The following is a 13,691-nucleotide window of genomic DNA, read 5'->3' as shown; positions in this document are numbered from 1 at the left end:
TGCCGGTCCGGACTGCCCGTCGGGAAAGTTCTCTCAGTTGGAAAAACACTGCCTGTCGGGAAAACGCTGCCGGTCGGGACTGTCGGTTGGGACAATAGGCTCAGTCGGGTGTTAACTGCTGGCTGAAAAGCAGTGAGCTCAAGACAAAAAGACCTTCGTCAGAGATACAAGTCTTGGTGAAACACGCATCGTCATCGAACTTTATCATGGAGAACATGACATTCGTAGTGACGGACAAGCCTCCCTGGTACTGGACTACACAAAATGACAGCCAGTCGTTCAGGTGCGACGACACCACCGGTCTATTTCACCAGGTAGCTCTTACTATGAGTGTGAAGTCATCTATGTTATCCGAGAAGCACAAGGCGTTTCAACACAAGACAACTCGGAAAATCATCAGGGACATGGTCATCGAAGACATCGGCAGTTTCAAACAAAAGCCTTGCAGGGCGCTGTTAAGCGCGCTAATGGATATCGTGGACATTGAAGCCAATGGATTGGAATGCATGTCAACCGACGACAGGGCCGGTATGAAGCAACTGTTGTTGGCTTTGAAAAACTACACTCTTTTCTACATACCTAGTAATGAGTTAAAGGCGACTGCGGACAACCGGAAAATTATCCCCGTCGTCACTGTGTGGTCACAAAACGATGTGGAACTAGAGCTATGCTTCTGCGACAGACCCAGATCCATGCTGGGTACGTACACGGTGAACCTGATGTGCGGAACCGCTGCTTATTTCATGCAGCAAGTGCTGGTTGTGCCAGGTGCCGAAAGCTTAGAGTTGTTGAAGGATGTAACTGGCAACAAGTACCATTTCTGGGACATGTCACTAGAAGTCCCCACTCATCCGGACGCTCTCACCCCAGTCTTTAAGCAGATTCAGCCCTCCCAGTTGCTATGTACTTCGCAGTCAGAAAACTCGACTAACCGCGACGAAGCCATTGACAACGCAGCCTCTCACGTGGAACCCATCCGGCCCATGTGCTGCGTGCTCGATGCAGAATCTGCCAATCTGCAGAATGTAAAACGTCAGGGTAGCGTCGACTGCTTCGGTGACACCGAGGTAGTGTGCGATTTGTCGAACTTCAGATGTGACTCGGGTGTAACTAAAACGTTGTACTTCAGACGAACCGGCAAGGTTCTGGGAAAAAAGCGAGGCAACATGGTACCCGTAGTGTCGCTAAAAGACATCCAAATTGACAAACGGACCTTGTATATCTCCACCACCGCAAGCTTTTGCAGAGCCCTAAAACACTCCTGCGTGAAAGGCAGCGGAGAGCTTATAAGGTGTTGTCACACAACCTTGAACGAGCTTGGACAAAGGGAGACTTTCTTGAGTGGACCCGAGTTGCATCAGGACATAATCAGCCCCGTGCTTACTGCGTTCGTGAAACGCGTAAGTCCCGCTGCCAACAACTGGTGTAACTACACCCCAGCACACGTAGCCTGCTTACTGGAAGATCCCATAAAGTGTGAAATAGTGGATCTCGGTATCAAGCTAATGGATGACAGGATACCAAACGCGTTCGCCGTTGCGGAACTGTTACTTTGTCCTATGAATAAAGTGAAGCAATACATGCTGGCTCACAAACGTTACACTACCGACAAAACATTCCGTCTTCAGGTTCACAAAAATAACATCAGCTCGTTGGAGGACCAGATAAAGAGCGCCTGGGAGTCCCTAGTAGTCTCCGTGGACAAGTTCATAGAACTGAGATACGGAGACAAAACATACAAGAAGAGCTCTGAAGACACGGCGGCGATATTGAACCTGAGGGAGTTGTTCAAGTCTCATTCTGCCTTCCGTAACATAAATGCGATCTTAAAACAATGGCAACAACTGATCAAACAAGAGTCTCAAGGCGTTAAAGGAGCAGACTCTAAAAGTGAAAAGGACAAGTGGCTAGCTAAAGAGTACAGTGAAACAAAAGTGCTTTTCCATAACCTCCGCGTCTACCAAAACAAAATAGGCAAACTCAACAAGAAAGTAAAAGCTTGCGAAGAGAAGAAGGGTGAAGGCGAGAATTATCAACAATCGATGCCATCGACCGCCGATGTGTCAACCTCCTCCTCGCCTGGATCAGATGAAGCCTCTGGAGCTGAGTCTGCAACACCGAGATCTTCACCTGAAACCACTCTAACCTCGGGCGCTTCGGTGATTGTACCGGACAACCCGCCTTTGATATCCTGGGTGAGAAACATCGCTACCCTTTTGATGAGCACAGCATGGTTGTATGCCGCGAACGTAAGGAGAGAGGCTGTATGTAACTTGCTTGGTCTGGAAAAAACTTTGCTACACACAAAACACGTTGATGTCCTCAACCAGTGGGTTGCCCACAACCCTACCACGGTGGAGCAGCTGAAGCATCTAGGTTTACAAGATAAACTAAGCCTGGCGTTAATCAACCGTTTGGATGTTATATCTACAGAAAACTGGATACGTAAAATCGAATATTCTTTCAGATGGAAACTGGCAAAGAAGTCTGCTAAGCTCGCAACCAGGAAAGTTCGTAAGAGTTATTACAAGAGTGAGCTTGACAAATCCACAACGAAGAAGTGAGCCAAAGGTCTTGCCTCATTGTGTCTCGGGACTTGTTTTCTGGGGAAGCCTGCTATGACGCAAACATAATGGAAGACTCCGAGGAGGACTATGATGAGGACGACCAGGGTGAGGATTTGATAGAAACTCTGGATTACGATAACGACGAAAGGTTGGGCAAATATGACATTGAGGATGAAGAAAGGTTAGACGAATACGATCTACAAGACGATTTTGAGGACGATCGGAGTTACGACGATTACAGCATTGCCTCGAGCGACCGTGATGACCACGATGAACCGTCATGGACACGACAGAAAAAACCTAGAGCTAAACGTGAAGTGTATGAACAGATCACCGTAGGTTCTGGTGAATATAAACCTGTATTATCCTCTGACTCAGACTCTGATGAAGAAGTTCCTCTTGCTAGAAACAGAAAAAGACGCCAACGTGTTATGTCTGAGGTGGAGAAGGAGGAGGAGGATGATGAGGAGGAGGAGGCATATGAGAGGAAGGGAGCAGCCACTCGTATGATAGGAAAACCATCAGAAAGAAACCAGGCAAAACCAAGAGTAAGTCATCTCTGACTTCGAACCCTGCACAGCTTACATGTCGATGACTGTGGTGACATGAATGAAGACTGCCTGAGAAAGGACCAAGGACTCTATCCTTCGCATGAATCAGATTTCGTTTCATCAAAGAAAAGCGGTAGCAAGAGAAACCATTCTAAATACCGCAAGGCCATAACTAAGCACCACAGAGAAGCTCAACCCGTAAAGTTGTCTTCTTATGATTCCGATTCAGGCTCCGATTCACCGAAGACTCGACGTGAAAGACACAAACCGAGCGCCGACATTTCTACATCCATCTCACCTCAACCAGGCTGCAGCTACGACGCTGAAGCAGAAGTTTCCGAGGCACCCCCGCGCATGACTGCGTGTTCGGAGTCTGACACAGACCCCGATACAGACTCTTACGATTTTCATGTGAATATGTGAGTTGGTCCACTATGTCAGCTGTGTCTAGGAAAAGAAAAACGTGCCCTGGTCCACAGAGCAATGCCATGATAAAATATTCAGAGTCTCTTGTGAGAGGAATGGATGTTAGTCAAATATCAGAACCTTGTTCAAATAGAGTACCCACCGCAATGCATTCGGATTACGGGGAACCCGAGGCGAAGCGTGTACGCTCGACCGATGATAATGTGATTGTCAAATACCTCGAAGAAAAGTAAAGAGCTTGCATGTCATATTAACATTTGCTGGGTTTTTTTGTGTGTAGCTACGCCACAATGATGTGAGATAATAAAACAAGACAAAAGACCTGGTTTGTTTGATTGTTATCATTTATTCACATGCAACAGGTTACACTACACTCATGTGGTTCATAACATACATGGTTTATTCACAAGTAGGTAGTAGTCATTTCTTTATGCACATCAGCGTGTATCGTCTCATTGTTGTCAACCTACAATATCACAACTGGTGGTTACACTACACTCACATTGCTCATAACATACATGGTTTATTCACAAGTAGGTAGTAGTCATGCAGAGAGAGGGTGTGTGTGTGTGTGGAATACATAATGAATGCGGGCAGCTCCTTTCAGTCTATTGTGGGAGCGTTGAAACTCGATTTCCACGCTCTCTTTTCTGCAGAATCACTTTACTAATTGTAAAATTGACTTTTCACCTCCGACACGGAAACAGAAAAACTGAGACTGACTGTAACCTGCAGACTGTGGGGGAGAGAGAGGGGAGAGGGGAAAGTGCAAAGGTTTTTGGAGAAATTTACAAAACCCAAAACTAATAATAAAAAACAGATCAAATTCAGTTCCTCTCATTTCCAGTCCATCCGTAGAAGCACGACGATGATGATGGTGATGAGGAGAAGGAGGTGTGAGTAAGGCAAATAGCGGCTCTCAGTCTTATTCCAGCGGGACCTCCAGGCTCATGGATCAGTAGATGCCCGGCACGAAGCTGCGGAAGCCGTACAGCGCGTCCTGCCGCAGGTAGCTGTAGTCCTTGGGGGCGGCGGGGCTGCCCGGGCTGGATGCGCAGTAGGCCAGGGAGGAGGAGGACGAGGAGCCGCTGGAGCTCCAGGAGCAGGCATCGCTGCCCGGGCTAGGGGCCTCGGCTAGGCACGGGCTGAGCAGCACGGGCGGCTCTCCGACCTTACCCGCCTGCAGGTCCGCGATGCGGATGGTCTCGGACAGCGCCCAGATGTAGTTGTGCGCGAACCGCAGAGTCTCGATTTTCGTCAGCTTCGTCTCATCCGGGAATGCGGGCAGCACGCCGCGCAGCGCGTCCAGCGCGTCGTTCAGGTTGTGCATGCGGTTACGCTCGCGGTCGTTGGCTTTCAGGCGCCGGTTCTTCTTCACCACCTGCACCGTCGCGTCGCTGTGCGCGCGACCGCGACGCCGCTGCTTCTTCTGCTGCTGCTCAGGCTGCGGGGACGCGCAGCGTGGGCCGCGGGACTCCTCGTCTTTGCTGTGCGGGAAGAAGTTGCAGCTGTTGCTGTCGATGTCGGAGTAGAGCGAGTCCATGACTGCGGGGAGAGGAGAGGAGGCGTGAGGGATCCACACAAGAGGAATTCACCAGAAGTCTGTGGCAGTTCGGAGCGGCGCGCGTGTCTCTGCGTGTTTTCTGCTCTGGATCAGCTCGTGCGAGCCGGTGAGCCTGGCACACGACCGGCCTCAGCCCGCTTATATAGCGTGCTTGGGACAATGACCGGCCCCCTGCCCCCGCGCCCCCCTGTGACCCCCCCCCGGCCTGGCATTAGCGCGCAGGATGAGGGGATGAATGCTGCGGCAGGTCTGCCCCGTGCCGCGGGAGAAGCTCATTAACATAATGACGCCCGCGGTGTTTGTCCGCCCCGCGCAGAGAAGCGTGCCGGTAATCACGGCCAGCCAATCAGAGCGCGCGGCCGGCCACGCGAACTACACGCAATGCCCCCCCGTGAGACAGAAAGGACCAAACCCACTACGAGAGTTTAAACCAAAAACATGAAAAAAGGTGGAAGAAGAAAGCAGAGGCAGAGAGACCTCCACCTCCTCCACCCCGCCGGGCTGAGACACGCTTCGGAGAATCCATCCATCCATCCTCTGCTCACTGCTCCACAAACAGAAAGAGGAGCAGCAGCAGAAGGAGAAAGGAGCTTCATCCTAACAAAGAAAACTAGTCCTTTCTACCCGGAAGTCTTCGTCACTGTTCGGCTTTTTCCTTAACGTGAAGAGAAACGTCTCAAAGTTTAACTTGCACCTGCTCATTCTGTGCACCTCAGCAGCCATACAAAAAATCTACTGTTCACCTTTAAATCCGACAGACGTGCAACTATGAAGCCTTTCACAATAAAAGTCTGACCACCAACAGCTTTTAAACATAAGATTAACAACTAAAGTTTCTTTCCCGTCGCAGAATATATTTTTATCTTTACTGGGAAAATGTGAAAAATCAAACCTGATTTCTGCATAGACAAAAAGTGTATCTCATGTTTGTTTAATTTCACCAGAGATCATTATATACCCTTGTGTCCAAAAAACTAAAAAATAACCAAGTATGTGAACAAAAATTATTACAGTCTCCACCAGAATTACAAACACGGCCTCAGAGCATGACACAGAGACACTACATTAGCATCACACTCCACAGAATACAATCAAATCATCTCTCTTCTTAAACACTTTAAAAAAATACATAGAGTTTGGTTGATGGGGGGCTCTGCTAGGGGAGCATTTGCACTTCTGACCTCGGTGTTTCTAAAACTCTGAATGGCAGCATGTAAAATAAAACGGGAGCTACAACAGCGCCCTGAGGTGCTCCAGAGTTCACCGGCAGACATCACTAAGAGAGCTGCTAGAACGCTTCTGTAAGAGATAAATAGAATGTAAACCACAACCCCAGCATCTGAACACAAGCGTTAAAAATGACCTCGATCTTTGGGTCATTTTTATCTGACACGTCGGGCTTCGGCTGAACTGTTTCACCTTATGAAGTCTGGCTTTTTTGTCCGTCTTTTCATCCCTTCAGGCAGCAGTAAACCCATCCAGCGTGAGCGCACACAGACCAATTTTCTTTAAGTGTTTTTTAAAGACATCTTTATGAGACAGGCATACAATTTTCCATTAATTATTCCATTTATTCAGTATGCAGTCCAGCGGAGGAGAAGCAGAGACCTGCACACAAATCATCTCTGCCCCGGCTGCAGGGCCGGCACAAGCCTCCGTGAGGCCCCAACAACGAGCCAGCAAATCCTATTTCACCCAAAGAGGATAAAGCACGCTTAATACAAGAAGAAATCCAGTTTTCTGCATTTTACTGAAGTTTAAAAACAAATGTTTCTGAGGGGACATGTCTGCAGAATTTTACAGACCTCATGTTTGCTTTAAGGTTGGAAACTCTTTAAGGAGAAAGAAAAGAAAGGAGCCTTTAAAGGAAAGAAAGATGAACTCTTGGGGAAGATTTTGTTGAATGCAGAAAGAAAGAGTTAAAGAAGGAAAGAAAGGGAGTGGAAAGTAGAGAAGAAATAAAGAAAGGTAAGATGAGGAGAAACCCATGAAGACGAATAAGAGATGAAATTCAAAAACAAACAACTGACTGCAACAGAAAAATAAATCTTCCAGAGGTTAGTTTTACGTCTGCAGAATACTCAGGGAAGTTTTTTTATGAAGGAAAGAAAAAACAGAGAAAAAGAGAGAAGATGAAATATTGTCAAGTCAAAAAGAAATAGTAAGAAAAAGGAGTTTAATTTGTGCAACAAATCGCTTTCTCTGCAGAATTTGTCATGTTGCTTAGTTTGGTGCATGATTTTAATGAAATTTAAAATTCTGCAAAGTAGGAAGAAAAGAAAGGAAAGAAGGTTGAACCTTCAGTGCTGAAAGAAAGATCTGAGGAAGGAAAAAGGAAAAAATGGAGTTAAGAAGGATTAAGAGATAGTGACGGAAGAAAGTAAATAATTAAACTTAACCCTCGTGCTCCCCTTCGGGGCAGCTCCGGACCCCGGGGGTCCCCGAGTACCCCTGGATCGCATTTCACAAGCCGAGCATCAGGTTTGGCTCCCGCGTGTGGTAACAGACAATACGGTGAAGCGACACGCAAGCTACGCGAAAGCTGTGCTCTGTCCGTGTCCCAGCCTCCACCACACTCTGTTCCGTGTGTGTTTTGCACAACACCCCCCCCCCCCAAAAAAAAACCAACCCAATATCAATCCTGGCCTAATGTTACTTGTTGTACTAGTCAGCATTGTACTTTGTAATATTTCACTGCCCTGCATATATAAAGATTGCATACAATTTCACCTTGCTTAATTTGTTTTTGTTATTTTTTTTTTATTCAGCGCATGAGACTCAATTTCAGACCCTCTCCATGAGACCTGCGCCTGTGTTCATGAGCTTGTGTTCATGAGCCTGTGTTCATGAGCCTGTGTTCATGAGCCTGTGTTCATGCTTATCACACATCTGTCCTCCACAAGCCAGGGAGTTTCGCGTAATACAAGCGCTATCTTCTCACGTCGCCTTCTCCACTGGGTCGTATTTCACAGGCCGTGCATCAGGGTTGGCTCCCGCGTGTGGTAACAGACAATACGGTGAAGCGACACGCAAGCTACACGAAAGCTGTGCTCTGTCCGTCCGTGTCCCAGCCTCCACCACACTCTGTTCCGTGTGTGTTTTGCACAACCCCCCCCCCCCCCCAAAAAAAAAAAGAAGCAACCCAATATCACTCCCGGCCTACAATTTCACCTTGCCTAATTTGTTTTTTTTTTTTTATTCAGCGCATGAGACTCAATTTCAGACCCTCTCCATGAGACCTGCGCCTGTGTTCATGAGCTTGTGTTCATGAGCCTGTGTTCATGAGCCTGTGTTCATGCTTATCACACATCTGTTCTCCACAAGCCAGGGAGTTTCGCGTAATACAAGCGCTATCCTCTCACGTCGCCTTCTCCACTGGGTCGTATTTCACAGGCCGTGCATCAGGGTTGGCTCCCGCGTGTGGTAACAGACAATACGGTGAAGCGACACGCAAGCTACACGAAAGCTGTGCTCTGTCCGTGTCCCAGCCTCCACCACACTCTGTTCCGTGTGTGTTTTGCACAACCCCCCCCCCCCCCAAAAAAAAAAAGAACCAACCCAATATCACTCCCGGCCTACAATTTCACCTTGCCTAATTTGTTATTTTTTTTTTATTCAGCGCATGAGACTCAATTTCAGACCCTCTCCATGAGACCTGCGCCTGTGTTCATGAGCTTGTGTTCATGAGCCTGTGTTCATGAGCCTGTGTTCATGCTTATCACACATCTGTTCTCCACAAGCCAGGGAGTTTCGCGTAATACAAGCGCTATCCTCTCACGTCGCCTTCTCCACTGGGTCGTATTTCACAGGCCGTGCATCAGGGTTGGCTCCCGCGCCCCGTACACCCACGTTTCCCTCCCCGGATGCCACTCCCGTTTCAATTTTTCGCCTAGTTTCGGGCAGGCTCTATGGCGTTCGTCCATGGGAGGCCGCTGTTAACCCTCATGCTCCCCTTCGGGGCAGCCCCAGACCCCGGGGGTCTCAGAGTACCCCACCCTCAGTAGAGACCGGTGAATGAAAATGTTAACCCTCATGCTTCCCTTCGGGGCAGCCCCAGACCCCGGGGGTCCCAGAGTACCCCAACCTCAGTAGAGACCGGTGAATGAAAATGTTAAAAAAAACCAGAATGATCATTTGGGGTCGAAGAGTGCCCCAGAGCGATTCTAATGGGTTCGTCAGGGGATCGGGAAAGAAAACGTAGCACTTGGGGACCACGCACAGAAGCTGCTGTGGCACCATGGGGGTCATTGATACCCCAGTACATGAAAATGAAGCATAATCACAATAATAATAATAATAATAATAATAATAATAATAATAATAATAATAATAATGAGAAGAAGAAGAAGAAGAAGAAGAATACAACACACAGATGCTTCTGAGTTTTATTTTATTTTATTTGAAATTACACTCACGATACAACTGAGGCAATCTGGAAGGCAAAATAAAAGTCAACAACGGGGTTGAATCAGCCTTTCAAGACAAACGAATCTCAGTAGATATGTCAAGAACAGGTTTACATGAAAAAAAAAGAAGGTTTAGATCAAAAAAATATCAACAAACTGTCCGTGTTTCAGGCGCTCGGTGCTGTACAGCGCCTCTGGTGGCTGTGAATACATGATATAAATCTCACCGTAGGATGCGTGCATTGAAAGAATCAGCCTTTTGTTACAAACGAATCTCAGTAATCTCCTTTGTAACACTCTGTGACCAGCCGCAGCTGGCCAATTTTCACCACATCCTCTCCCACCAGTTTGTCGCCCTCTGCCTCTTTTCTGAGACAGCTGTCGGTGAGAGACTCGGGCGAAACGTCCTCTTTGAAAGCATACGCATCCCCCAGGATGGTGTTTCCGGACGCACTCTTTCTCGAGCCTGTTTTACTGACCAGAAGGAGTCTCAGTTCTTCACGGGTCGCAGAGCCTGCGGGGTTGGGGAAACGATGGTTACATTTGAATCATTCTAGAAAAAAACAAAACAAAACATGAAACACTACGTTACACTAGGCTATTCTTTTGTTATCTTTGTATCGATGTTGACAGCAAGCAGTTTGTCTACATAAAGCAAGTACCACAAGCAGCACACAACCCTGGGATTGCACTTTACCTTTGTATCGATGATGACAGCCAGCAGTTTGCCCACGTAACGCGAGTAGCACAAGCAGCACACGTCCCTGATCGCCAACTTGGTCTTTGGTCGCCTTTGGTCGCCAACATTTTCAGTAAGCTAAGAAAAGGAGAAAGGAAAAAGAGGTGAAATTAAGGCACATTCAGGGAAAGTCTTTCAGATCAGATTACCAAGTTAAACCACACTGAAAATACGCGTTGAATAAACCATGACCCCAAACTGGTCGGTTGTCCCACGTGTTTCCCCGTAGCTACTCCGGGCGCGCACACAATGAGCCCTGGTTTCGCGACGCAGGCGTAGCAACAACCTCCTTCTCCTCCTCACTGCCTCCTGTGTGTGTGTGTGTGTGTGTGTGTGTGTGTGTGTGTGTGTGTGTGTGTGTAGGAGGTACTGGGTTCCTCAAAGACGGTGGTGTTCGCGTAACCCGCCCTCCGCAGACCTAAGCGTACGCTACCGAGGCACTTGAGAACGATGTAGAGGGAGCAAGGATGAGGAGGAGGCAAGGAGTGTCTGAAGTCCAAACGGAGGGCGGTGTTCGCGTAGTAGGCAGGCCACAGAGCTGCTCTTTCACTAGCGAGGCACTTGAGAACAATGAGAGGGAGCAAGGAGGAGGAGGAGACACGGAGAGCCCGAGGTCCAACTGGAGGGCGGTGTTCACGTAATAGGCAGGCAAAACAGCTTCGCTTTCACTAGCGAGGCACTTGAGAACGATGTAGAGGGAGCAAGGAGGACGAGGAGCAACGGAGAGCCCGAGGTCCAACTGGAGGGCAGTGTTCGCGTAATAGGAAGGCCAAACAGCTTCTCTTTCACTAGCGAGGCGCATGAGAACGAAGGAGAAGGAGCAAGGAGGACGAGGAGCAACGGAGATCCCGAGGTCCTCACCGAAGGGGGTGTTCGCGAAACCGGCCCTCCGCAGACATAAGCGTACGCTAGCGAGGAGCATAAACGGAGGGCGGTGTTCGCGTAATGGGCAGGCCAAACAGCTGCGCTTTTACTAGCGAGGCACTTGAGAATGATGGAGAGGGAGCGAGGAGGACGAGGAGGCATGGAGAGCCCGAGGTCCAACTGGAGGGCAGTGTTCGCGTAATAGGCAGGCCAAACAGCTTCTCTTTCACTAGCGAGGGGCATGAGAACAAAGGAGAGGGAGCAGGGAGGACGAGGAGCAAAGGAGATCCAGAGGTCCTCACCGAAGGCGGTGTTCGCGAAACCGGCCCTCCGCAGACATAAGCGTACGCTAGCGAGGAGCATAAACGGAGGGCGGTGTTCGCGTAATAGGAAGGCCAAACAGCTTCTCTTTTACTAGCGAGGCGCTTGAGAACGATGTAGAGGGAGCGAGGAGGACGAGGAGCAACGGAGAGCCCGAGGTCCAACTAGAGGGCGGTGTTCGTGAAACCGGCCATCCGCAGACCTAAGCGTACGCTCGCGAGAAGCATAAACGGAGGGCGGTGTTCGCGTAATAGGAAGGCCAAACAGCTTCTCTTTCACTAGCGAAGTGCATGAGAACGAAGGAGAAGGAGCAAGGAGGACGAGGAACAACGGAGAGCCCGAGGTCCAACTAGAGGGCGGTGTTCGTGAAACCGGCCATCCGCAGACCTAAGCGTACGCTCGCGAGAAGCATAAACGGAGGGCGGTGTTCGCGTAATAGGAAGGCCAAACAGCTTCTCTTTCACTAGCGAAGTGCATGAGAACGAAGGAGAAGGAGCAAGGAGGACGAGGAACAACGGAGAGCCCGAGGTCCAACTAGAGGGCGGTGTTCGTGAAACCGGCCATCCGCAGACCTAAGCGTACGCTCGCGAGAAGCATAAACGGAGGGTGGTGTTCGCGTAATGGGCAGGCCAAACAGCTGCGCTTTCACTAGCGAGGCGCTTGAGAAGGATGTAGAGGGAGCAAGGAGGACGAGGAGCAACAGAGAGCCCGAGGTCCAACTGGAGGGCGGTGTTCGCGTAATAGGCCCTCCGCAGACCTCAGCCTACTCTCGCGAGGAGCATAAAGCGAGGGCGGTGTTCGTGTACTAGGCAGGCCAAACAGCTTCTCTTTCACTAGCGAGGCGCATGAGAACGAAGGAGAAGGAGCAAGGAGGACGCGGAGCAACGGAGATCCCGAGGTCCTCACCGAAGGGGGTGTTCGCGAAACCGGCCCTCCGCAGACATAAGCGTACGCTAGCGAGGAGCATAAACAGAGGGCGGTGTTCGCGTAATGGGCAGGCCAAACAGCTGCGCTTTCACTAGCGAGGCACTTGAGAATGATGGAGAGAAAGCAAGGAGGACACGGAGACACGAAAAGCCCGAGGTCCTCACCAAAGGGGGGTATTCGCGAAACCGGCCCTCCGGAGACCTAAGCGTACGCTAGCGAGGAGAATCTGAATGATGTAGAGGGAGCAAGGATGAGGAGGAGGCAAGGAGTGTCTGAAGTCCAAACGGAGGATGGTGTTCGCGTAATAGGCAGGCGAAACAGCTGCTCTTTCACTAGCGAGGCACTTGAGAGTAATGTAGAAGGGGCAAGGAAGACGGGGAGCAACGGAGATCCCAAGGTCTTCACCGAAGAGGGTGTTCGCGAAACCCACCCTCTGCAAACCTAAGCGTACTCTAGCGAGGAGCGGGACAAGGATGTAGAGGGAGCAAGGAGGACAAGGAGGCACGGAGAGCCCGAGGTCCAAACGGAGGGCGGTGTTCGCGTAATAGGCAGACCAAACAGCTGCTCTTTCACTAGCTAGGCGCAGGAGAACGATGGAGAAGGAGCAAGGCAGACGAGGAGCAACGGAGAGCCCGAGGTCCTCACTCAGGCCCATTTACGCGTAACCCAAGGCCCATCCGGCAAAGCGCTCACCTGCGAGGAGCAGGAGAATGGAACAGAAGGAGGTCGCAGGACTAGGAGGCAAAGAGAGTCCGAGGTCCTCACTTAGGCTGGTTTACGCGAACACTGCCGAGAAGGAGACCACGATGATGATGATGATGATGTGAAGTTGAGAGTTGTTTCCTCTGGCGGTTCGGGGTCCCTCCGGACCCCAGTGTTTGCCATCGTAACTTACGAATGGCGGTTCGGGGTCCCTCCAGACCCCAGTGTTTGCCATCGTAACTTACGAATGTGTATTGGGGTTGCGAAATACCCCATCGTGGGTACGCTTTGACCCCATAGTAATCGTGGAGTAGAGAACATCCCTGCTCCTCTCGAAGGCTGGTTTACGCGTAACCCGAGGCCCATCCGGCTAAGCGCTCGCCTGTGAGGAGCAGGAGAACGGAACAGAAGGAGGAATGAGGACTTGGAAGCAGGGAGAGTTCGAGGTCCTCACTTAGGCGCGTTTACGCGAACACTGCCGAGAAGGAGACGATGATGATGATGTGAAGTTGAGAGTTGTTTCCTCCGGCGGTTTGGGGTCCCTCCATACCCCAGTGTTTGCCATCGTAACTTACGAATGGCGGTTCGGGGTCCCTCCAGACCCCAGTGTTTGCAGTCCGAAGT

At 49.9% G+C, this 13,691-nt stretch overlaps 2 protein-coding genes across 2 annotated transcripts in view; both read right to left on the bottom strand.

Moving 5' to 3' along the window:
* Positions 1 to 13,691, bottom strand: part of LOC134633524 (integrin alpha-M-like) — a 216,923-nt gene that overhangs the window by 187,184 nt on the left and 16,048 nt on the right. The gene's annotated exons all lie outside the window — the stretch shown is intronic.
* LOC134632610 (neurogenin-1-like) lies at positions 4,500 to 5,087 on the bottom strand. Its single transcript, XM_063481307.1, has one exon. The coding sequence runs from the start codon at positions 5,085 to 5,087 to the stop codon at positions 4,500 to 4,502; it is 588 nt and encodes a 195-aa protein (XP_063337377.1).

This window comes from Pelmatolapia mariae, linkage group LG8 (genome assembly GCF_036321145.2).
Source record: "Pelmatolapia mariae isolate MD_Pm_ZW linkage group LG8, Pm_UMD_F_2, whole genome shotgun sequence".
Lineage (NCBI taxonomy): Eukaryota > Metazoa > Chordata > Actinopteri > Cichliformes > Cichlidae > Pelmatolapia > Pelmatolapia mariae.
This window is presented reverse-complemented; position numbering and strand designations above follow the sequence as displayed.

Bases quoted from the DNA above. Each gene is read 5' to 3' on its own strand.
- LOC134632610 (XM_063481307.1), bottom strand. From the start codon at position 5,087: ATGGACTCGCTCTACTCCGACATCGACAGCAACAGCTGCAACTTCTTC.